A 23,698-nucleotide genomic window follows, 5' to 3' on the forward strand; every position below is an offset into this window, starting at 1 on the left:
TTAATGCAATCACCATTATTGCCTTTTCAAATTAAAAGGCCACTAAAAATAGTACTACGCATTGTTTACCTAGAACAGCAGCCCCACTAACAGTATTTCTTATTTCAATAAGCTCTCTTTGGTTAGTCCAGTGTTACACACAGTTGGACATAATTCTAACCAGTTCTGTTTGTGGTTTTGGGACCCTGGATATTGTTTTAGTTTAGCCACTACTGGTCAACAGTAGTTTGAAGCGTCTCTCATCCACTTGACAAGAGAGAAGCCCAAAAAATCGTTTCGTTTCAATATTTAGCTGTTTGACCAGATGAGTATGTGTTCTGTGAATTCAAGATGTGGAATGTATACTGAAGTGTTTATGATAAAACAGTTGCTTTATCGGAAATATTGTTGCAAGTTATACTTCTAAGGTACGTCTTATGGACCAGTGGTCAGCCAAGTTTAGTTTTACATTACCAGAGTCGTTTGAGGCAGGTGTGTAAAAATTAAGATGTTTTCTCCTTACTTTGTAACTTCAAGGTCTCTAGCCCATACTTTGATAAAATAAGGCCTTCAAAAGGCTCACGTTACATTCTCAATATTCAGCACTAACCTAGCTGGTCTTAACCAATTGATTGGTTTAGTCTGACACTAAGACAAGAATCAGATTACACTTAGAAATAGAATATACAATTAGTTTTAACAGTAAAGGTCTTGAGAACTCTAGTCAATCTATATCTGCCATCCCATTAAAGTAAATAAATTAGTATGGAAAGCCAGGGAATGGGTGTAGTCCCTTGCTGAAAGAAGCCTACTTTAAAAGTGAATTGTAAAAGTACTCCTGTATAATGGAATGCTTAAAGAATTCAGTAGCCTAAACACAGACTGCACATTTTGATCAGCAAGATTTTTGGTGAAATGGCTGAGTAGCATCGCTTCCAGCTGTACAGAATAAGGACCGTGCCCCTTACAAAACTGCATAGGTAGTATCATGCTACAGTCAGCCAAATATGTAGAGGGACCATATGAAGAGATGAAAATGGCATGATGTCAATATTGGTCAGCGTTCTAGACAGTGAATAAAGGAGGCCAGAAATAGTGTTGTGGCCTTCAAATACACCAAGGTCTGACATTTTAGTACCTGGATTAATGATTTTAATGCCAAAGCAGCAACCACATTCTTTGGCCTGCTGCTTGCATTTGCAGCTGATAACCAGTGCTGATATCAAAGATGGGGCCCACAATTATTGGCTTTCATACCTCTTTGGTATGGATCAAAGATCTCCTGCCTCATTTCATGTATACAGAAGGGATCATTCCCTTCCTCAGGGAACACATGTTTATGACACTTGGTGCACTTCTTCCTGAAAGGAAGGGCAGAAGTGCCGCTCAGAACTGCCACCTGGCCTGCTTGGTGAAAGTATATTACAGTGGGAAGCACTCCCAATATTGGCACTTCATTGTGCTGTCAAACTGGAAAGACTGAAGGGCATTGTGTACCAGTTACAAGCAACTTGCACCACTGGGGATCAGAATGCACACTCCTCAGCAAATCTGCCAACCTAAATTTTGAGCCCTGTGGGGGGAAGTTACTAACCTGTGGAGTAACTTGTTCTCCAAGGTAGCTCACACATGTCCATTCCACTCCGGGTGTCTGTACACCCACCCACCAGAAATTTTCCATCAGCTGTACCTGTTGTATTGCTTGCACTCCCATACATCACTGAGTGAAGGTATAAAGGGCAGAGCTGGCCCTAGCTTCTCCTCAGGTCTTTACTGGAACTCCAATGTAGAGAGGTAGGCAGGTGGATCATGTAAGGGACATGTGCATCACATCTCGAAGAACTGTTACTGAACAATGCAACAGTTCCAGTGATTGCACTTGGGCACTACACTACTGGTGACTCAAGCTGTGACACTGGCAGACCAGCCAACCTGTGTATGACCCATAACTTAAGAGGCATTACAACTGTAATCAAGACAATTCACTTGTAAGTGAATTTCAAAGAGATGAACTAGACCAGCAATCATTAACCCATTCATTTGTGGTAACAAAAACCAAGGGTAGATGCTAACTGTATTTGTTTACCTATATCCTGTTAGTTTAACAATGTAACCAAAATAGCTTGTAGACACTAATTCCCTTTAACACCTTAATTGCCTAACATTATGTATGCAACTGTGTTCAGTTAACCTTAAGACCAAAGATGAGACACTGCAGGAAACTATCTACATTGCCTTCAGCTTAACTGTTATAAGGAGAACTGGCTAATCGCCTTATGTAAATAAGTGCAACCAGTTAACCTGTGTATGCATAGGAAATAGAAGATTAGCTTCAAAGCAAAGGTCCACAAACTATCTGCACTGCCTATTCTTCCTTGGAGGAAATCCCTTCTGTGAAAATTTCTGAGAGGCAGCCTGAGAGTTACAAAAGAAGATTCAGGCCTGACCCTTTCATCAGTAGTCTACTGAACTTTGACCAGGGGAAGTTTGAGCCAAAGGACTGATCTTGCAAATAGTTATCTGGAATACCCTGGAAAATGTATGGAAAGATATCCGATTTTACCTTTAAGCTGCCTTTGGATTCTGACCTTTAGGGGGGAGAGGAATCACTTGAGGTATGATTCCTTAACCATTCAATAACATTATTAATAAATCTTTAGTTTATTAAGGGTTGGCTGACAGTGGGATATTTGGGCTAGATCTGAGACATATGTTGACCTGAGGGTAAATGATCCTTTGAGTGGTAGAACTTTAAATATGGTGAATAGCGTTTTCAGTAACCTCTCACTATATTAGACTTGGTCATCTGGATGGGAGCCAAGGGCTGGAATGCCTGAAGGGGACTGTTTGGCTTCTTGTTAACCAGTGTGGTATTACAGAAGCTCTTGTTACTGGCATGGTGAATCTAATTATAGAATAAACCACCAGTTCGGGGGATTGTCTGCCCTGAGTGTGGTATTCAGTGTGCCCATCCCAGGCACCCAGTCACACAAGCCATAAGAACAGCAGGTGTAATCGGAGGCTATTTTAATAAAGACTGGAGACCAAACCATCCAATTCTGGCTTCATCTCTGGAGTCTGGAGCCTGGAGCCACTGCACAGTGGGAGGTAAACATGGGAACCAAGGACCAGGATGCTGCTCTACAAGTGTCTGCAACTGAAACGAGCACCAGAAAGGCCACAGACAGATTGTGACCTCATCTAATGAGCTGTGACTGCTAGGTGGAGTGACATAGCACAGGAAGCTATCTAAGAAGAAATTCTCTGGGTGGAAACAGATTGCCACTGCTACAAATAGCTGTGAGGATTTACAGAAATGCCTGGTTCATTCTACGTAGAAGGTTAGATGTTTCCTGATGTCCAAGGTATGCAAACACTCTTCTTTTGGTAGAATATGGGAAAACTGGCTAGTTGATGTGGAAAAGTGACACCACCTCTGGAGGAGTATGGAGGTAAACCTTGTCCTTCAAAATAAGACACTATATGGAGGGCCCAACATTAAGGGGAACAGTACCGCTACTCATCTGGTTGTGGTAATGGCCACCAAAATCGCCATCTTCATAGCTAACAGTTCAAATGGGGAACCTATAAGACTTGACAGAATGAAGTTCAGCTCCCCTAGGGGAAACAGGGTTGTGTCCTAGAGGGTATAATTTGACTAAGCCTTTTAAAAACCTTATGTACAAGTCACTGGAAAAAAAATAGAACTGCTTACTTTAGGATGGAATGCTGAAATAGCTAATAGATGTATTATGATCAAACTGCTAAACCTTGATGCTTCAGGTAAAATAAGCAGTCCAGGATATGTTGAACTGAAGATGGAAAAACCAACTCCATTTAGTTCTTGTAAAATACTGGGGGGGGTGGAGGGGGAACCACAGACTTAAGTACATGAAAAGTTATAAAGGGTGATAAATTGTTCTCCTTAGCCACTGAGGACAGGATAAGTAGCTTAAACTGCATCGAGATATTTAGACTAGACATCAGGAAAAACTTCTTAACTGTAAGGGTAGTTAAGCACTGGAACAAATTGCCTAAAGGAGGTAGTGAAGTTTGTCATTGTCTAACCTATTCTTAAACCACAAACACCTGTCAAGGATGGTCTAGATGAGTGTTTCTCAACCTTTTTGATACCATGGACGAGGTTGCTGCCTTCCTAAACTGTCAGGGAGATCTCAACGACTGGGGCACTGGTCCAGACTGGCCACTGAGAAACATCGATCTAGATAATACTTAGGCCTGCCTCAGTGAAGAGGACAGGACCAGATGACCTATCAAGGTCCCTTCCACTCTACAGTTTTATGATTCTATTTGGCATATCTTCTTGAACTCTTTCAAACAAGACAGCTCTCTAGTATCTAGTCATGGAGCATAATGAAGGGACTGTAGGGGACCATGATCTTGGGAGATTAGGTCCAAGTCTAGTGGAAGTGAAAATGACTTTCACTGACACTGCCAAGAGCATAGAGAACCAGTGTGACAGTCCCATGCTAGGGTTATAAGTCTGACTCTGGCCTGGTCATAAATATAAAGGGAAGGGTAAACACCCTTAAATCCCTCCTGGCCAGAGGAAAAACCCTTTCACCTGTAAAGGGTTAAGAAGCTAAGAACCTCGCTGGCACCTGACCAAAATGACCAATGAGGAGACAAGATACTTTCAAAGCTGGGGGGAGGAATACAAAGGGTCCTCTGTGGGATTTTTTTTTTGCCAGGACCAGAGCAGGAATGCAGGTCAGAACTCCTTTAAAGAGTTAGTAAGCAATCTAGTTAGATATGAGGTAAATTCTGTTTTGTTTAAATGGCTGATAAAATAAGCTGTGCTGAATGGAATGTATATTCCTGTTTGTGTCTTTTTGTAACTTAAGGTTTTGCCTAGAGGGATTCTCTATGTTTTGAATCTGATTACCCTGTAAGGTATTTACCATCCTGATTTTACAGAGGTGATTCTTTTACTTTTTCTTCAATTAAAATTTTTAAGAACCTGATTGCTTTTTTCATTGTTCTTAAGATCCAAGAGTTTGGGTCTGTGTTCAGCTATGCAAATTGGTGAGGATTTTTATCAAACCTTCCTCAGGAAAGGGGGTGTAGTGCTTGGGGGGATATTTTGGGGTGGGGGGAGAGGAGAAGACATTTCCAAGTGGGCACTTCCCCTGTTTTGTGTAACACTTGGGTGGTGACAGCTTTTAATCTAAGCTGGTAAGAATAAGCTTAGGGGGTCTTTCATGCAGGTCCCCACATCTGTACTGTGGAGTTCAGAGTGGGGAAGGAACCTTGACAGGCCTGATATGGTCTTATCTTTAGTAATACTTGTGAATGAGTGGGACTGATGGAAAAAGCATGGAGGAGCCTGCCTGACCATGGCAGTAAAAACACATCCATTATGGAACCCAGGCTATGACTCTGAAGGAAACAGAACTTCAGACAGTGTCACAAACAGGTCTACCTAGGGAAATTCCCACTACTGCAAGCTGTGTCTGGCCACATCGGGACAAAGTGACCACTTGTGGTGATCCAAATGATCTGCTCAGGCAGTCTGCTAGGTCATTCTATATCCCCAGCAGATAAGATACTTCCAGATCTACTAAATTAGCAATGCAGAGTTCCCAGAGTAGAGTCACCTCCTGACAGAGTGGAGAAGGGTAGGCTCCCCTCTGCTTGTTGAGGTAGAATGTTGTTGCTGTGTTTGAAAGGATTAGCAGGCTGCTTCCCCTAATCTGTGATCAAAATATGTGGCATGCCAGCCTGACAGCTTTTCATTCTGACATGGATGTGTAAAGCTAAATCTTCGGAGGACCACAGTAATTGCGTTATCAGATAGATACATCTAGTCTAGGAGGGAGAGCCTATCACTAGCATCAACATCAGTTGCAGGCAGGCAAATGAAATGCACGCCCATGCATCTGTGGACAAATCCAGACAATCCAGGAAAATGAGAAATTTGTGAAGGTGCCCTTACTACAGAGGGTATGTGATAGCAGCTTGGTAGGTAGATTGATGCCAACCAGCCCTGCGAAGTTCTGAGGCATAGTCTGATGTACTGAACTATGTAGATGCAAGAGGCTATATATCCCAGAAGCCTCAAACAGTTTTGTGCTGCTGTGACTGGGTGAGCCTTCAAACTGACAATTGACTGAATTGCCTGGATCCTGAAGTCTGAAAGAGACCCTGGCTTGTAAACAGTCCAGTACAGTCCCTATAAACTTAATCCTCTGAAACAGGGAAAGGAGACTTTTCTACATTAATTAGTAGTCCCAGAGGATTGAACATTGACTGGATCAGGGCTACACTGCTCTAACTGCAATTTGCAATAACTCTTGACAAGCCAGTCATCCAGGTAGGAGTAAACCTGAATTCACGATCTTCAGAGGAATGCAGCTGCAACTCCCATAAATTTTGGGAAGACCCTGTATGCTGCTGACAGGCCAAAAGGTAATACAGTGAACCCAGAATGATTTTGATTTACCAGAAGCCAGAGGTACTCCCTGTGTGCTTGACTGCAATATGGAAGTATGCATTTTAAGTTGAGGGCAACAGTCTCCAGGTTGAGGATAATAGAAGTTGGATGACCATGCAGAACCTTATCTTTTCAAGAGCCTTCTGAGTTTACGAAGGTCAGAAAACCCCCTTCCCCACTTCATCATTGGGATTAGGAAATAAAACCCCTTCCCTCTGAGACCATGTGGAATCCACTATCGCTCCCAACTGAAGGAGATGCTGCACTTCTTGAATGAGAAGCACCACATAAGAGTAAACCCCAGAGAGGTCTGGAGAAGGAGTAGAAGCAAACTGGAGAGCATAAACCACCTCTTCAGTGCCCAAGACCCACTGGTCCAAATAATTTGGGACCAAGCATAGTGGAAGTGGGACAGTTTAAGAAGGTGAAGGAGTTTGGGTCTTGAGAGATGGAGACTGATATGACAACCTAGACCAGCCCATCAAAATGACTGCTTTGTACTTCCCAGGTGTTTTGAAGGGACTGGAGATGGAGCCAAAGCAGCATGAGGGGAAAAGGATGATGCCTAGGTCCCGTTAAGGAGATGGAGCAGAATACCAGTGCATCTGCTGGAACTGATAGTGTTAACTGGGTCAGGTGTGCACAAGCCTAAGGACTTAAAGGTGGCTTTAGAGTCCTTAACCCCACAGAGCTTGCTGTCTATCTGGTTTGAAACCAGTGAAAGGACCCTCAAACAGTAAGTCCTGGATAGTATTCTGGTCTTCCCTATGAAGTCCAGAAGACTGCAACCAGATGATCTGTGCTTAGCAGCTGCAAAAGCCATGGTTCTAGCTATTGAATCTGCTGTATCCAGTCATACTTATAGTGATGTGCTTGTGACTAGTCTCTTTCTGGTCAATGAGGATAGAACTCCTGCCTCATTTCTCAGAAGCAACTACTCTATGGAGTCCCAAAAATTAAAACTATGATCTCAGCAGAACCTTAAAAACCCCACATTGAATAAATCTTTCTGCTAAATAAGTCCAGCCTTTTAGCATCTTTTGCTGTGGGGTGACAACCTGGTGCCTTGTTACTCTCTCATTAGCAACTGTCATGACCAATGAGCCCAATGGTGGGGGAGTACAGAGGTACTCAAAACCTTGGGAGGGTACAAAGTATTTTCTTTCTGCCCTTTTTGAGGTGGAAGGCAATGAGGATGGAGTCTGCCATAAAGTTTTTATAGGCTCTAGTACTGCCTCATTAATTGGCAGAGCCACCCTGAAATGATAAAATGTCAACCAGGTTGTGTGGACTCCCTGACCTGCACACTCAGGTCTGAAGACACTCTTCAGCAACTCCTGATAACCTTTAAAATAATCAGGAGGAGGAAGAGAAGTTACCCATAATGAAACAGCTTCATCTGGAGAGGATGAAGAGGAAGCATGACTGGAACGAATAGAATCTTCTACCACCTGTTGCTCTGGCTCTAGGACCTGTTCTTGATGCTCAGTATCAGGCCTGGTATGACTGGCGATTGAGCTGCCCAGTGCAGAGACTCCACCTGTCTAGACAAAGATACCGAGTACACACTGAGGGGAAGATCTGGAAGCTGGGGGAACCCCCAAAGGTTCCAAACTAGCCACTGATATGTGGCCAGACCTTATTGGCCTGGCCACATTCCCATGGTAGTTCCCATTGACTGGTTGTGGTGGCAGGCTGGGAGAGAAGATTGTGAGGAGACCAGCAGGTCCTGCTTTGGGCTTTGAAACATACCATCCCACCTCTGAGTCTGATGAGGAAGACTCCCCTTCCTCTGACTATTGAGGGACTGACCCAGTTTGTGCCAGAGACTGGTGCGGAGAACCTGCTAATCATAGGAGCATCATCATCATTACAGGTTTCCCCTTGGACAATACTGAAGGGCTGCCTATGTGGGAAACAGGCTACTGCAGCACCAAAGCTTGAATTGCCAGTGCTGGATGTGGTAATGGACACCGGTACTGACCAGCAGAGCTGATTCTTTGCCCCCAAATGCCGCTGGGGTAGTCAGCGCCGAGATAGTGGCCCGCGATGCTGAAAACTGTGCCACTTCTGTCATGGTGCTTGACAGGGCTCTTTGGAGCTAACTGTACCAACTTCTCTGAATTGGTGGCTGAGTATTTCAGCTTAGGTTTCTCAGGTGCACTCTACTCAACTCCTTCTCATCCCTCTTTGCAGGCTTAGAGGGTGAAGACATTTCCCTGGCTGGGGCTTCTTTGTAAGTCTTATTTTTTCCTCAGTAGTGGCAAGGGAGATCAGTGCCGAGACTCGGCTGAAGGTGGAGGCATGCTGCTCACTCAAGTTGCAGCACTCTAAGTCAAACTAGGACAGCTCTGATGGTAGCCTGAGCCAGGCCTTCATCAGAAGAATTTCAGCCTATCCTCCATTATGGGCTGCAAATCTGGCAATGGTCTGGTGTGCCTCACCTAAGCCCTTCAGTCAGCTATTCGGGTCCCTCATTGGCACAGGCCTCAAACAAGAAAGTCTGAATCAGTCATGGGGCATACCTCAATACCGTACACAGAAGAAACCCGGAAATGCAAAAAACACTTCCCAAAAGTTTTTTTTAAAAACAGCTAAAACTTATAACTATACTAGCCAGACTAATCACCAAACTATATTATATGCACTATTATATACAAAAACAGAACGTTTTGGTATTTAACAGGGTTCCAATGACAATCAGATGGTAAGAATGAACGGAGGGGCCCAGGGACAGCTCTGCTCTTTATATCTGCATGCAGCGGCATGTAGCAGCAGGGGGAGCTCAAGCTGCCCAACAAGTATTGCTGAAGGAAAAAAGTGACCACTATGCAGATAGCACACAGACACCAAGAGTTAATTGTACATGTGCAAACACAAAGTGGTAATCCCATTATGTGCCAGATCCCAAATTGCTGTTCCAACAGATTGTTGTGGTTTTTTAGAACATACTATACATTTTATTTTGAGAGTTATTACACAGGTATTCTATTATATGATAGACTGATTAGTGAGGAAAAAATCAACCTACCTCAGGCTCTCATTTCTTTCTGGGCATGTCAGTTTTGCAAATCTAATGAGGTAGTCTAGTTCTTTAGAAGGTAAATATATTGCACCATTCAAGCCACCTTTGAAGTCTTTCTGAACATGCTCTTGAGTGAAATTCTGTAGCACATACTGGACTTGCAGTATTGTACGCAGTTTTTTCTTCTCTGCTTCAAGCTTAGTTATAGTCTCCCGTCTCTGAGCCTTCCTCTGCGCTTTCAGCAGCTGTTAGAATACAAGAGTGAGTTGGCCCACTAGTCAGGGTATGATAACTGATTGGCCCTCCAGTTTCTAATTTCCAGTCCAGCACCCAGATTTATAAAGGTAGTTAGGCACCTAAAGATGCAGATAAGCGCTTACTGGGATTTACAAAAGCACCTAACCCATATTTAGGCACTTTTGTAAATCACACTAAGCAGGTTTCTGAATCTTTAGGTGCCTAAATACCTTTGCAAATCTGACTTAGTTTCTAACCTTTCACTTGATGCCAATTTCCTCTTTGGCCTACACTAAAACACGCAACAGTCATCTATAATAAGCCAATTATGTATTTGAGGTTTGTAAGCTATGAAGTTAAATTACTTTGAGTGCTAATTAAAAACATGATTTCAACTGTATCATGAATTCCATATATTCTGCTATGGGAAATTACATCATGAATCACTGGCATTTTGCCCTTCTCAGCTAGATTTTACATTACTGTAATTACATGTTAAAATATGTCGTTATGAATATGCTATACAGTGAACGCAAAAATAGTCAAAAATGCAAGGAAAGGTTTTGTATTGTAAATCATACTACTACTATTTACTACTGAAAGAGTACTTCAGTACAGAAGTTCCTAGTTGTCTCAGTACACCAGAACCCCAAAAATACTCCCTTGATTTTCCTATATTGACAAGACAAACATTTAATTACAAGAGTCCTAGGAGAAGTAATTTCGGTAACATGTAGTTTCCCGGTGTATTCTGTGACAAGGCCCCTCCAACATGTTTTGTGGCACATCTGTATCAAGCTCTGCAGCAAAAATTTAGTGATTTTCAAGTCATTCCAGAACTAAGTAAAAATACACTAAAGTTGCTCTATTTAACTACTGAGCAGTAACATTTGAGGACTTTGATTTGCAGCAGTGTAATGAAGGAATATCAGTTAGCATAGAAGAGCTGCAAGGAGTTCTTTTTTCTAGCGCTCACTTCTGGAACATTAAGCTTTACCACATTTTTGCAGAACCATACTTGGTAGAAAGACAAGACAAGGAAAACATGAGAATCCAGTGATTATGCTTCAATAAGGGAGTAACTAGCTATTTATAGCTTTTAGCTTTTCATGTAAACATCTTGTAATCTAATATATCCCAGGGAAGAACATACATTTACATGGAACAGCAACATGGAGAAGTAAATATTCTTGAAATACGAAATGCTCTTAAAAAGAAGTTAAATTTGAGAGAAATATACAGATGAGTGCAAGTTACATCCAGAAGTTTAAGAAACTAATAATGGCTATAAGTACCCAACTTATGATGGTGGCACAGCATGTAGCAACTTCCAGACTCAACTACTCTAGGAACAGTCTTTTAACCCTCTGCTTACCATTCACTGTTGTTCCTTCACTAGCCTAAGGACTAAGTTATACCTGAAACCAATACAAATGCAAGAGGAAAGACTTCTCTAGAAAGACTGCTTAGATCCAGCCAATGATAAGACCTGTTTTATGGAACCTTTCATATCCCAGATAAGGCAGGATAAGCCCTGGATTAGAACTTTTGACGACAACGATGTCTGTCAGAACACCAGTAGGCTAACTTCTACTCAAGAGAACCTCAAAGTTTCACATAATGGTGAAAGGCTTTGTAAAGTGAAGTAACATCCCCAGTTCTGGAATGTGAACATTGTATATGAGCCCCAAATACTGAGTAATTTTCCCATTAGTGTTTTTGGCTCTTCATAGCCAATATTTTCCATCTCTTTTCCATTGTTTATTTTGTGCTTGAAGCTAAGTTGACTTTGGAAGGAGTGGAAACTGAGTTCTTTGCCTTTTGCATACAGGTGAAGTATAATCTAGCTTCTGTAGTGAACTTCTGCACTTGGCCCACTAAGAACAGAGTTCAGTCCTGAAACTCAGACCAAAAAGGGTGGTTATTGTACAAATTGATCCTTGTCCACTTGAACCAGAACATCCTGGAGTCATCTGAAGTTGACTGCACTTTGGATAGATATCTAAGCAGTAGTTTTATGAAACTAGATGCTCTTAAATCACTGGCCTTCATGTTCTACCTACAGTATGTGCAAATGTCTGAAGTGATCCTGTACCTTGACCACACTTTCACCACTCTCCAGACAATTTCAGCTTTACAGTTAGATTGAGGCTATCCTGCTGTTCTACATGTTAATGTTACCTAGCCATAAAAATACTAGCTTTGCATTCTAGAAAATGAGGACTATCTGTAAGTCATGACTACCAGCTCTGTCTTTTTAGATTAGTACGTTAGACAAAAGTTCAGAAGCTGTGTGTAACAGTGTATCCGATTGTTTTACAGAGGTTAGAGCACAAAGAGTAGGTTTTACTTACATCTTGGCTAAGTCCAGAAAAAGTCTTTTGAAGCTCCTTGGCAAACTCCAAATTGTGTACCACTTCATCATATTTCTCCACTGCCTCCTGCAATAGGCAGATATCAAACTAGCAGTGCATTTACCATATTTTTAATCAGTGACTAAGTCCTAACAATTCTTATAGTAAACTTAATATTTTTCAACTGTTAAGCTAAATTATACAGCTTTTATTACAGGTTCAATTTTGTTTATACCATCAACTTTTAAGTCACCTCACATGTGAAGTATTTCCTATTGTTACACGTAACACCCAAGATTACCATACCTGAGGTTATGAAGAAACTCATTTTAAGGTTAGCTACTGCATAGACACTTTCACCATTTCCCCATATTCTTAACTGCAAACTCTCCAGGGCAGAGACTGTCCCTTCATACAGGTTTGTAGGATGCAAAGTGCAATGCTACCTTATCCCGATTGGGAAGTTTGGGCACTATTGTAAATTTGTATTATTCATCTTTCCCTTTAGTTTATGTCAGAGGGACAGTGACAGAAAACGCATCAAAATATAAAAGCAATTTTATAACCACAGACGCTCACAAAAGTAGCTTCCGGTACTGTTCCCTTAACTTCTTCAAATTAACTGAAGTTATATCCTTTTTAAAAGGTGTACAATATAGCTAGCTTCATGTTCATAGAATGCTTTTGGAAATTAGTCTTATAGAAGTCACATCTGGAAAAGGAATTCCTGTCTGCTTCTCTAACCAAAGTTTAGTTCTCATTCAAGACTAGATAATGGAGCTTCTCTGAAATAATCACTTAAGATAGACTTGGGAGTTCAACAACCAAGAAAGTGTATGTTTCATGAAACTGGTTTACAGCAACCCCAATAGTTGGAATTGTCTAGTTTTATTAAAAAGAAAAGGAGTACTTGTGGCACCTTAGAGACTAACCAATTTATTTGAGCATAAGCTTTCGTGAGCTACAGCTCACTTCATTGGATGCATTAAGTTTCAGAAGTGCTTTGGAGGTAGTAATTCCTGCAGTATTTCTAAGTTAAACAATAGAGCATTTTGCTATTACATGATCCCCAGAGTGAAAGCAATTAGTCCAGACTATTTGTAATTTATAATGTGACACTTTAAAGTTGGATTAAAGGGATGCTGTCAAGTTAATGCCAGACCACCTCAACTGGGAGCCTGTGTTTTGTATTCTTTACAATCTCAGAGTTCAGTTAACTCCTCCAGAAAAATATGCAGAAGAGTAAAAAGTTAAGTATTGGTTAGACTCAGGTCAGATATTTACCAAGATAAGAAGCATTTAGAATCAGGAAGAGCTAGTATACAGCCATCAATTGTACTTGCATAAATGTAAGCAGTCTTCCTTTTAGGCACCAGTTTACGTTCAACAATTTAAAACAGAGCACAGAAACTAGCTGGAAAATTTTACTACAGCTTCAATTTGTTTTTCTGCTCATAATGTTTTAAGAGATGTTACTGTATGTTACCAACTGTTTTAATGCCAATGACTTCACTTAAGGCAATAATTTTGAGACCAGGCCCTAATAGTGCAAATCTGATCATATAATATTGATGTCACGCTCTTATATTTAATAGCCAATTTCCAATTAGAAATAGGATTAAAGTGGATTCTTAATCACTTAATCTTTTCAAAAAGATGTTACTACTACAACACTAATGCTTGCACTGGGACAGAAATGAGTTCTCCAAGATGATACCACTTAACACTGATGTCCCTACATGGTTTCCACTCAGCATGAAGTAGAGTTCTTGAACTCAAGTTTAAGAATTTGTTCTGAAACTAGCCTCCACCATGACTGTCTCTAAATTAATCTCAGAACAAATAGTAGAATTTGAACATAGTAGAAGTTGCAATGTAAATTTAACCTCCTGCCCTAATTTAATATGAGAGTAGGGGTGGGCAAACTTTTTGGCCCGAGGGCCACATCAGCATTGTGAAACTCTATGGAGGGCTGGGTAGGGAAGGCTGTGCCTCCCCAAATGGCCTGGCCCCTGCCCCCTGACTGCCCCCCTCAGAACCCCTGACCCATCCAAACCCCCCTACTCCTTGTACCCTGACTGCCCCCTCCTGAGACCCCCCCGATGCTAACCACCCCCCCCGGGACTCCATCACCTATCCACACCCCCCACCCCACTGCTTGTCCCCAACCCCTATCCACACCCCTGACAGGCCCCCCAGGATGCCCATGCCTATCCAACACCCCTGTTCCCTGTCTGACTGCCCCCTGGAATCTCCTGCCCCTTATCCAACCCCTGCTCCCCACTCCCCTACCATGCCGCTCAGAGCAATAGGAGCTTGCAGCCCCACCACCTGGCTGGAGCCAGCCACACCACCCACGCTGCCCAGCAGGATCAGCAGCCCAGAGAGCTGGCAGGGGAGGGGGAACAGCAGGGGAGGGGCCAGGGGCTAGCCCCCCTGGCTGGGAGCAAAGGAGCCAGGCAGGATGGTCCCACAGGCCGGATGTAGCCCATGGGCAGTAGTTTGCCCACCTCTGCATTAGAGGCACATGCAAACACATTAGCTATAAGCAAGAAGGAAACAAGTTTTATTATAGGTTGCACAATAAACTTAATGATTAACATTTCAGTTTCTTGTATCTATTACATATTACAAGGTAGTCCGGGAAACTCTTTTAAAGGGCTGTAGCTAGAAAATTTAAGCTGTGGAATGAATGAGGGGAACATATCATGCTCCTAAGTATTCTGATAATACTACTATGTAAATCCCCTTGCATTATTTGCAACTTGCACATTGCAACACTGAATCCGAAAATGACTAGACAAGTGAAACTATAAAACCACTGATTTTCATTTTTTGATCTGAGATGCAAAAAGTGTCAACATTTTAAAAGCTACACTGTTAACCTAATGTTAGAAGTGGCTTTTTTCTTAACACTTTCAGTAATTAAACAATGAGAATTTAAAAATTCAGTCTCACTATAGGTCATTAATAGACAACTAAAAACCAGAAGACTAAGATGACTAAAATACTGGGAAAGCCTGTATCAAATGTGACAGAGCATTCTGTGTAACAAGCTTTAACCACGGTATAACTTTTTATATTAAATGTAAAAAGCTGTCCTAGAGCAACCCCATGCTAACTTTCCCTTTCAGGGAAAATTTTTTCTCGCCTGCAGCAAGAGGATTGAGAGAAGTTCATATGTGAGCTTCTTGGATGGAATTTTCATAAATACTAATATTCTGTGTGAGTGCTCCCCTTTCATCCTGGCTACTCAATCTCTGCAGGAGAGCAGCTTTTTCAGTCAGCCATGCATCACTCCAATATTGTATACCCTAAGGGACCAATCAGGTTCACTTAAGGATCTGTCATGCTCCCCACTTTCTGAACAAGTGTGCATGTGATAGTCCGCTTGCTTCACCAGGGACTTGCTAATCTCTTGTTCATTGTCCAAGTCTGTCATTTCTGAAATGAAACATGTGTTTAGTATTCACTAGCTTGGGAAGACTGAGCCCTAATTTGTGGGGAAAATTCACTCCAGGTGGTGGTCTGGAGCTCTCTATGGATCAAAGAGCTTGTGATTGCCTGTACCTTAACCACTCTGCAGGCTGAACAGACTTTCAAAGCTGCCACTCTAGCTCTTTAAATGTAATCTGCATATTTAAGAGCTAACCTAGTTTTCAAGAGACCAAGTGTTGGCTCCCAGTATTACACAAGAAATTATCAGTGTTAAACTTACTTTTCTAATGACTTTTATTCTTTCTCCATAAAGATGATGAGGAGCCACTTATTGACTACAAATTAGCCTGAAGTATGAAAAGCCATTCAGTTGTCTTGTACAATTCTACATGGTTCTACCTGGATCCTGCTCACTCTTTCCTTCCCCTCTCCCCCCACCTGCTCAAAAAAAATCTCTGTAATTTGAATGGCCTATCAAAATAGTCCAGTTTTTTAAAAAAAATAGTTCCTGATGTCCTCCTACAGCATCACAAACATCTAGATCCAGTACTGGGAACCTACCCACATCCAGACAAATTCTGGCTCTGATCCTCCAAATTCCACTGTCTAAAAAAGCCACTTCTAACATTAGGTTAACAGTTTAGCTTTTAAAATGTTGACACTTTTTGCATCTCAGATCAAAAAATGAAAATCAGTGGTTTTATAGTTTCACTTGTCTAGTCATTTTCATATTCAGTGTTGCAATGTGCAAGTTGCAAATAATGCAAGGGGATTTACATAGTAGTATTATCAGAATACTTAGGAGCACGATATGTTCCCCTCATTCATTCCACAGCTTAAATTTTCTAGCTACAGCCCTTTAAAAGAGTTTCCCGGACTACCCTCAAATTATGTTTGGCTACTGAATCCTAAAGAAAATAGGAAGAGCAGAAGCTGTTCCTCAAGAACCCAACCCTGCTCAAATAGCCTCAACTCCAATTAATCTCAATGGAAACTGAGTACACAGCAACTCTGCTCTTACATTAACAGCAGGCCGTAGCCCACACAACTCCAAGTGTAACTGGAACAATTTGATAGGCACAGAGGTCTACTTTTCATTTCAGATAATGAAATTTCACCTATTCCATTTCTAGGATGTTTTTAGAATAAAAAGGGTAGGAAAGACTAGATTAAATGTATTTGGTAATGATTATTAATTGCAGAATGGTCTTCTACAATTATTTGCATGTAGGTATTACTTAAAACAGTGCTTTTCAAACTTTTTTCCTAGCAACCCAGTTGAAAATTGGGTATGCCTGTGACCCAGAGCTGGGGGATGAGGGGTTTGGAGTGTGGGAGGGGCTCAGGGTTGGGATGGGGATGGTAATGAGGGGTTCAGGGTGTGGGAAGGAGCTCTGGGCTGGGACAGGGGGTTGGGGTACAGGAGGGGGTCAGAGCTCTGGGCTGAGGGTGCAGGCTTTGGGATGGGGATGAAGGGTTTGGGATGCAAGAGGGGGATCTGGGTTTGAGGGACTCAGGACTGGGGCAGGGATGAGGGATTTGGGGTGTAGGAAGGGGCTCTGAGTTTGGGGGACTCAGGACTGCAGTGCAGTGCTGACCAGAGCCACCACGACCCAGTCCCTTCCATTCCACAACTCAGTTCTGGACTGCAACCCAGTTTCAAAACCACTGACTTAAACACTATGTTTTGTCCTTCTTCCCTTTCTGTCATTCATCACTGTTTTTCAATGGTAAGCAACTCAGGACAGGGACTGTCTGTGGACAGTATATAGTAAGCATTACTGAAATACAAGTATTGTTTATCTGAAGCTGCTGCACTAAGACACTAGGGCTAAGTCAAATATGGTATTTGATACATAACCCAAGAAGCAGAAGTTTAATAAGCACTGCCATGAAGAATGACAATTCTGGTACCTTTGTCACAAGTTTGCTAAATATTTTTTAGACTTAACTTTAAAGATGGATTGTTATGCACTACAAAAAGTGCAAATTGACCATTCAGATGGTCAAAGTGATAAACTAAAGGATCTAGTTTAACAAGCCCTCAATTTTGATTTCCCCCCCACCTCCCTTTACTTGTCTACACTCCCCATATCATAGAAGATTGAACAAGTCAGTTAAGGAGATTAACAAAAGAATGCATGCTTTTAGGAATTTTGGAATTAGTTACACAAGTTCTAGAATCAATCTTATTGAGGGCAGAACAGTGAAAATGATAGTAGGCACTAAGCAAAGAATGATATTTGCCTTTTAAAAGAGGCAACATAATATTTCTACTAAATAAATTAAAGCTAGTTTCCTGAACTAGGTCACCCTTAACTGGCAGTGTTCCCATTACATTTCTTAGTGTAACTTTTGGTATGACATTCTACATGAACATGCTGCCATGCTTTTGATCATAAAAATACCAACAGCATTTAACATGGGACAATTTAAAAAAAGATATGCAGAGGGTTGTATTTCTTAGCCATCTACCATTTGTGTCCAGTTTCCCTTTGCAGCAGTATCTATGTCCTCCATTACACTAGCACTCAGCTGGCTTCTTTATATAAAGGAGTTTAACTGTTGTGGCAAAACAAGAAACCAGCTGAATCAATGAAGGCTCCACCTGGCCTCATCTCTGCCAATGGAAGATATTCACTGATCACAGTGGGACAACCACCAATAACTCTGCTCCTGACCTTTAGGCCACTAGGCCACCTTGGGATAATTCTGCTGCCAAGGCTATATGGGCAGCCTCAGGGGACTTGTCTACACTGAAGTTATACCGTGTTAGAACACAATCTTGAAGAGTTCAGAAAACAAGACATTAGGATTACTTTAGCTGGTCATGGCTAACCTTAAATTAAGCCCAGAGTTAATGTCAGTTAGATCACAGTTAACATCACCATCCCTATCTACACCAAGTGCTAAGCCATATTTATCATGTGTTAGTTACCACAACTGATGGTTATGTTTTAACATGATGTAATTTCCCAACGTAGACAAACCCTTGATGGATACCACCCCAAAGACTGCAACTGCAGATGACAGGTTGAAGGCATAACAGATACTTAGTGACAGGTGGAGATCATGTGCTTAAAGAAATGGGACTTGACACATGCTCTGAAATGATGTCTGTTTACCTCAGTACCCAATTTGAAAGTTAAAAACAGGACAAATTTTTAGGGCAACCCACAACTGTCACTTTTCAGCTTGTCTACAAGAAGCAAGCCTATTTTGTTTTGCTTTGTGAATACTATTATGCAAATTTTCTGGTGGTACTTAATGCAACTTCTATAAAGCCATCATTGGTAACAATTATTCAATAGCATTCCTCAGCAACTTCAGCCTCATCTTCAACATGTCTGAAGCTTTCAAATATTACCCTACACAAAACTATTTACCAAGACAAGTAAGCAAACTCACCAACTGATCCTGATTGAGGGCTTCTCCCTTTTTCAGGCGATCCCTATAGTCTTCAAGTTTGAGCTACGAAGAAAAGATTTTCAATCTGTTATATATTGATTATGCATATATCATGGAAAGAAATTCAGCTTTTCCATGTATATCCTGAGCTTCAGTTGACATGCTGCAACTAAAAATAATGTCACTGGTTCTGTCCATTTTTCCCCATCAAATTCAAGCTTCTCTTTCAAGGCACTGCACAACTCTGCCTATATTTAAGCCACCACCACCTACTTTATGCCTTATGGCCTGTCATCTCTTCTTGTCTCTTTGGTCTCACTTGCATTGTCATGCCTTTCATATTCCTTCCTAGGCCTTTAGCTAGCTTCCTTTATCTGTAACATAGGTGCCCTGACTCATTCAAATCCCTCCTCTCAGAGTGCCACTTTTGTCTAGCTTTCCATAACTGAACTGCACTCCAGTGTAGGCTCCTATTCTGACTACCTTATTCTCAGAATAAAAAACCCAAGATCTATCCAAGTTCTATATGCAGTATATTTAGAAACTAATCTTTTATAATCCTCATCCTGCCCTTTCCACTGAAGATATTCAGTGCAGGGACTACACATTGCTGTTAAGTTCTTGACTAATTCATTATATACTAAAAGCTACAAAGACTTTCATTAGCCTTAATAAGTTTTGCAAACATAAGACTTGCACAAGAAACTCAGCACTACGAACCACAGTAATAAATACCACCCCTTGAGGGTATGCAGCCAAATAAAACGTTAACTACTTATATGTACCAATACTATGAGCATAAGAAGCTAAGGAAAAGAATGCATCCTCTTTCAACTATTTGAGTATTAATTTATACTGATTTTTTGCATGACTATGAAAGGCCCTACTGTAATGCACATGCAAAGGAAGAATCAAGGATAGCAGGGAAATATCAAGGTTAAATCTATTTGTGCAGATAGAATACCACTGTACAGTATGTGGAATTGCTTTAAAGAAATTAAAGCTACTGGAGGAAAAACTCCAGTAGAAGGAAGGGCACTAGGCTGCTGCCTACTGCATGAGCTATGCATATCCCCACATTTCTTAGCCAAATACAGGTTTGAAGTAAAAAGGGTATTTTAGAGCACTAAAATATGAAAAGTTTGAACTCTGGTGCAAAAATTCAAGCTTATTTTCAATGAACTTTTAAAAATGCATCATCTTGATTGATAACAGAAAAAGATTCTTCCCAAGTGTTTTAAAGTAACATGTGAAAACAGCTTGAGAATGCAAGGGCCATCTCAATCAAACATTTCAGTTGCAATGCTATAAATTATCCAGTTGTCAGACAAATCTTAAATTAGGAATTCAGACATTCACCTACAGTAAGCCATAAAAAGGGCACCTCTTGAGTCCTTCAAAGTGACAGCTCCTTTCAGACTGCTAAGCTTTTTACTAGAGCTTCAAAATGCTTAAAGTCAAAATGAGAAGATGAAAAGCAGAATACTTTTGCAAGATTCTACATGCCCATGAAGTCCAGGCCTCAACATCTATAAAAAGTGAAGTGCAATACATATTTAATATGACTTTGCACTTCGGAGTCATGTTTTTACATGCATCGCTGGATCTTAATATTAGATGCCTATAATCAATACAACCAGAATACGAAGTTTTCCACAAGTCTGATTATGGGTTAGATTTTAACTAAACTAATTCTATTTGTAAATCCAATTTAATCCATTAAAGGGGTATTCTCTTGCACACTATTCAAGCTGTGAAAACTACAGCAGCTGTACAGCAAAACCAACTACTGCAGAAAACAAATGTTTGAAGCTGACTTATCTAGCCATCTACATTTACATAGCTTCTACATTTGAGACAGTAATGTTACAAATATATGCAATTTTAAATACAACTAATCTGATTCCTCTTCAAATATATCTAAACAAAATCCAAGATGTACAAAAATCAGCAGTGCTATATATTACTCTGATGAAATCCCAAACAGAGGACACCTTATTGAGAACTGCTGCTGAATATGAACTGCTTTTATTGATTTTTATACTAGCTGCAGCAAACTCATTATATTACATACTCTATAGGTATGTAAGATAAAAATAGATTCTTATAGCAGGATTTAAAGTTTACTATTGATGAGCTCTAACGTAAACTTGATATTTAATTATCAATTTCTTCAGCACAGCAAAGAAATAAGTTACCTTCTTTTTCTCAATGTTCCTGATCTTGTGTTTGAGGCAGATAAGTCCATTATCAATGTAAGTCTCATATGCCTGGGAAGGAGAGGCAGCAGAGTTCAGAGCAGACTGCAGGGGGCTCAGGGGAGGCTGGTTCTCCCCAGGTTGGCTTGGGGTCACCTGCTGCTTGGCCGGCTTCATGCTCTTGTCCTCCCCCCCTTCCGAGTGGCCTGAAGGCGACGGGCAACGGAAAGGGGATTGGGAAAGCTGCACCATTGAAACAGATGGGCCTGCCAAAAAAATTGTTTGTTTAGCTCTCTTCCCCTTTCCTAGAACTACAGCATTTGTATAAGTATTTACACTAATAAAGCCTTAAAACATGAAATTAAGACCCATATAAAAATCAACATAGAATCTTCCCCATTTCTTCCCCCTCACTCCCTTGAGAGTATCAGAAACAGGAATTTCAAACCAGGAAACACTTTACATTGTATAAATCTCCCCACCCATCCCGATAACCGAAATCCTTCACACAGGCAGTATTAGGTAGTGCAGGGGGATGATTCCAGAAACACAAGTGTCCATATAAAACTAGGCCAGTTCCCTGCACTCACAGGGGAAAAAACTGCAAGTAAGCAACTGCAGATTCCACTCCCACCTACCAGCCCCAACATGCATTTAACTAGTGTAACTGCAGATTCAGTCTTCTCCCTCCCAACTCCTATTGAAGTGTTTTGATGCAGCTCTCACCTTACCTTCATGACCTTATGAGCAACCCAAGAAAACATTTGGATAAAACAATGCACATTTTAAAACCCAACTGATTAGAGGCAGAAGAGCTGTCAAGTAAAGAAAGCTCTAGCCCTAAAGCCAAATCAGCAGCAACTGATTTGGCTTGAGAAAGCATCAGCCTACATCCACAGCCCAAGAATATCTTTAGGCTGCGACAAGAAAACAAGTTTTGGGGGAGGGAAAGGAATTTAACCTTGAAAGCAGTAGGCATTTCTAGACAAGATTCGCAACCTACCGGTCTTTAGTAATGACTGATCACGCTCATTCTTAACTTTGCCCGTTAACCACCAGGCCAACCCCTGCTTAGGGGAGGGGCTCACACAGGAACCCCAAACTGAATTTAAAGGGAAAGCAGCAGATTCCTCTCCCCTTTTGACTCCCTTCTCAAGCCACCTGCAACAGAGTCGGGTGTGTGTGCAAAGTACCAGCTGATATCAAGCACCACCGCTCCCCTTCATGATGAGCTAAGAGGGAAACTTGCAGCCGTACACGCGCTTGTTGTCAGCGCCTGCCACGAAAGCATGTTAAGGGGGGTGGGGCAGTTTTAAGGGGGGGCCTGCTCTGTCCCCCCGCCCACCCCACAGCACTAGAGGGGGAGGAGAGGGGCAGCCTCGACCGCCGGCGTCCCCCTCCACTCCCACGGAGCCCTTCCCCTGGGACGGGACACTTGAGCGCAAGGAGCAGCTGCAGGACGCCCCGCCGCATGCCCGGGGCGGGGCGGGCAGCGCCGAGCTCCAGCAGCCCCCTGCGCGCGCGGGGCTGGCGGCACCCAACGCCCGGCTGGCTGCAAAGCAGCGCGCAGCGGGGGCCGGAGAGAGGAGCCCCGGGATCGCCTCCCAGCACCGCCTGGGGAAGGGAGGGGAGAAGATGCTGCAGCCGCCGCCGCCGCCGCCATCCCCACCCATAGCGCCAAGCGCCGGCCGCTGCAGCTGGCTCGGGGATTCAGCAGCGCCGCCGCCTGAGTCCGCTGCTGCCACCGCGGGGCTAAGGAGGACGCTGCGGCGACGCCGCCGCCGGAGCCGACGCTATAAAAACCCCCTCGCTCCCCGCCCCTCACCTCACTAGCCGAGCAAGCTCCGGCCCGCCCTGCCGCCCGCCTCCCCCCTTATATACCCTCCTCCCGCCCCGCCGGCCGGGAGAAAAGAGGGAAGGGGCGGAGCCTTCATGTGAGGTCACCGCCCTCCTTCCAATCGCCGGCTCTTCTCGCCCGTCCCTCCGGCCCCCACCGCGCGCCATCCCCACCCCCCACGTGACCGGAGAGGACCGTTATTGGGGGCGGGCGCGAGGGGAATGGCCCCCACCGTCTCTTTCATTCCCCTGCCTCGCCTGAGGGGTGGCTGAGGGGGCGGGGCTACAACTCCCGGCTCCCTGCCCGCTCGTGGGAGCTGGGTGTAATGAGTTGGGTGGGTCTCAGCCTGCTGCCCTGTCTTGCACAAATCAGCACGCTTCACCCCTTAGCTGGCAGCAGCCTGAGCAGAGCGCCAAGGACAGAGGGACTGTGCAGTGCAGAAAAGGGCCTTAGCTCCATGACTTCCTCCACCGGGAAGAAAAGTGACAACTGAATGTCCTGCAATGAATAGGACTCATGACTCTTGTGTGAGTCCAAGTGGCTCCTTCCCGAGAGCACAGTCCATGTGCATGAGCAAGTTATGTCAGGAGATTATGACATAGACTCCAATTCTATTCTATAAAGGCTCAAATATGACGTAGAGGTGTCCTTTCTATACAAGTTTAGCCGATTACAGTGATGGGACCAGGCACAAAGTTCCTCTCTGAGGGCCTTTGAATTTGGGATTTTGCTTCATGCCCATTTCTAATGGCAGCTAAATTGCTTTCC

The 23,698-nt window shown here is 42.6% G+C and overlaps 1 protein-coding gene across 7 annotated transcripts in view; it reads right to left on the bottom strand.

Annotated features, from left to right (window-relative positions):
• CAPRIN2 (caprin family member 2) overlaps window positions 1-22,953 on the bottom strand; it is a 74,263-nt gene extending 51,310 nt beyond the window's left edge. For 4 of the 7 annotated variants that reach the window (XM_075122627.1, XM_075122625.1, XM_075122600.1 and 1 more), the window contains exons 1-5: window positions 22,763-22,895; window positions 21,094-21,359; window positions 18,896-18,958; window positions 12,050-12,136; window positions 9,465-9,703 (exon numbers count right to left, since the gene is read on the bottom strand). In XM_075122627.1, the coding sequence (XP_074978728.1) occupies window positions 9,465-9,703; window positions 12,050-12,136; window positions 18,896-18,958; window positions 21,094-21,359; window positions 22,763-22,766 (659 nt within the window). In that variant the 5' untranslated portion in view covers window positions 22,767-22,895. The other 3 variants (XM_048829338.2, XM_048829322.2, XM_075122620.1) reach the window with 3 other exon arrangements.
• Window positions 22,954-23,698: the final 745 nt, after the last annotated feature.

The sequence above is a fragment of the Caretta caretta genome, chromosome 1 (genome assembly GCF_965140235.1).
Source record: "Caretta caretta isolate rCarCar2 chromosome 1, rCarCar1.hap1, whole genome shotgun sequence".
Taxonomy (NCBI): Eukaryota; Metazoa; Chordata; order Testudines; family Cheloniidae; genus Caretta; species Caretta caretta.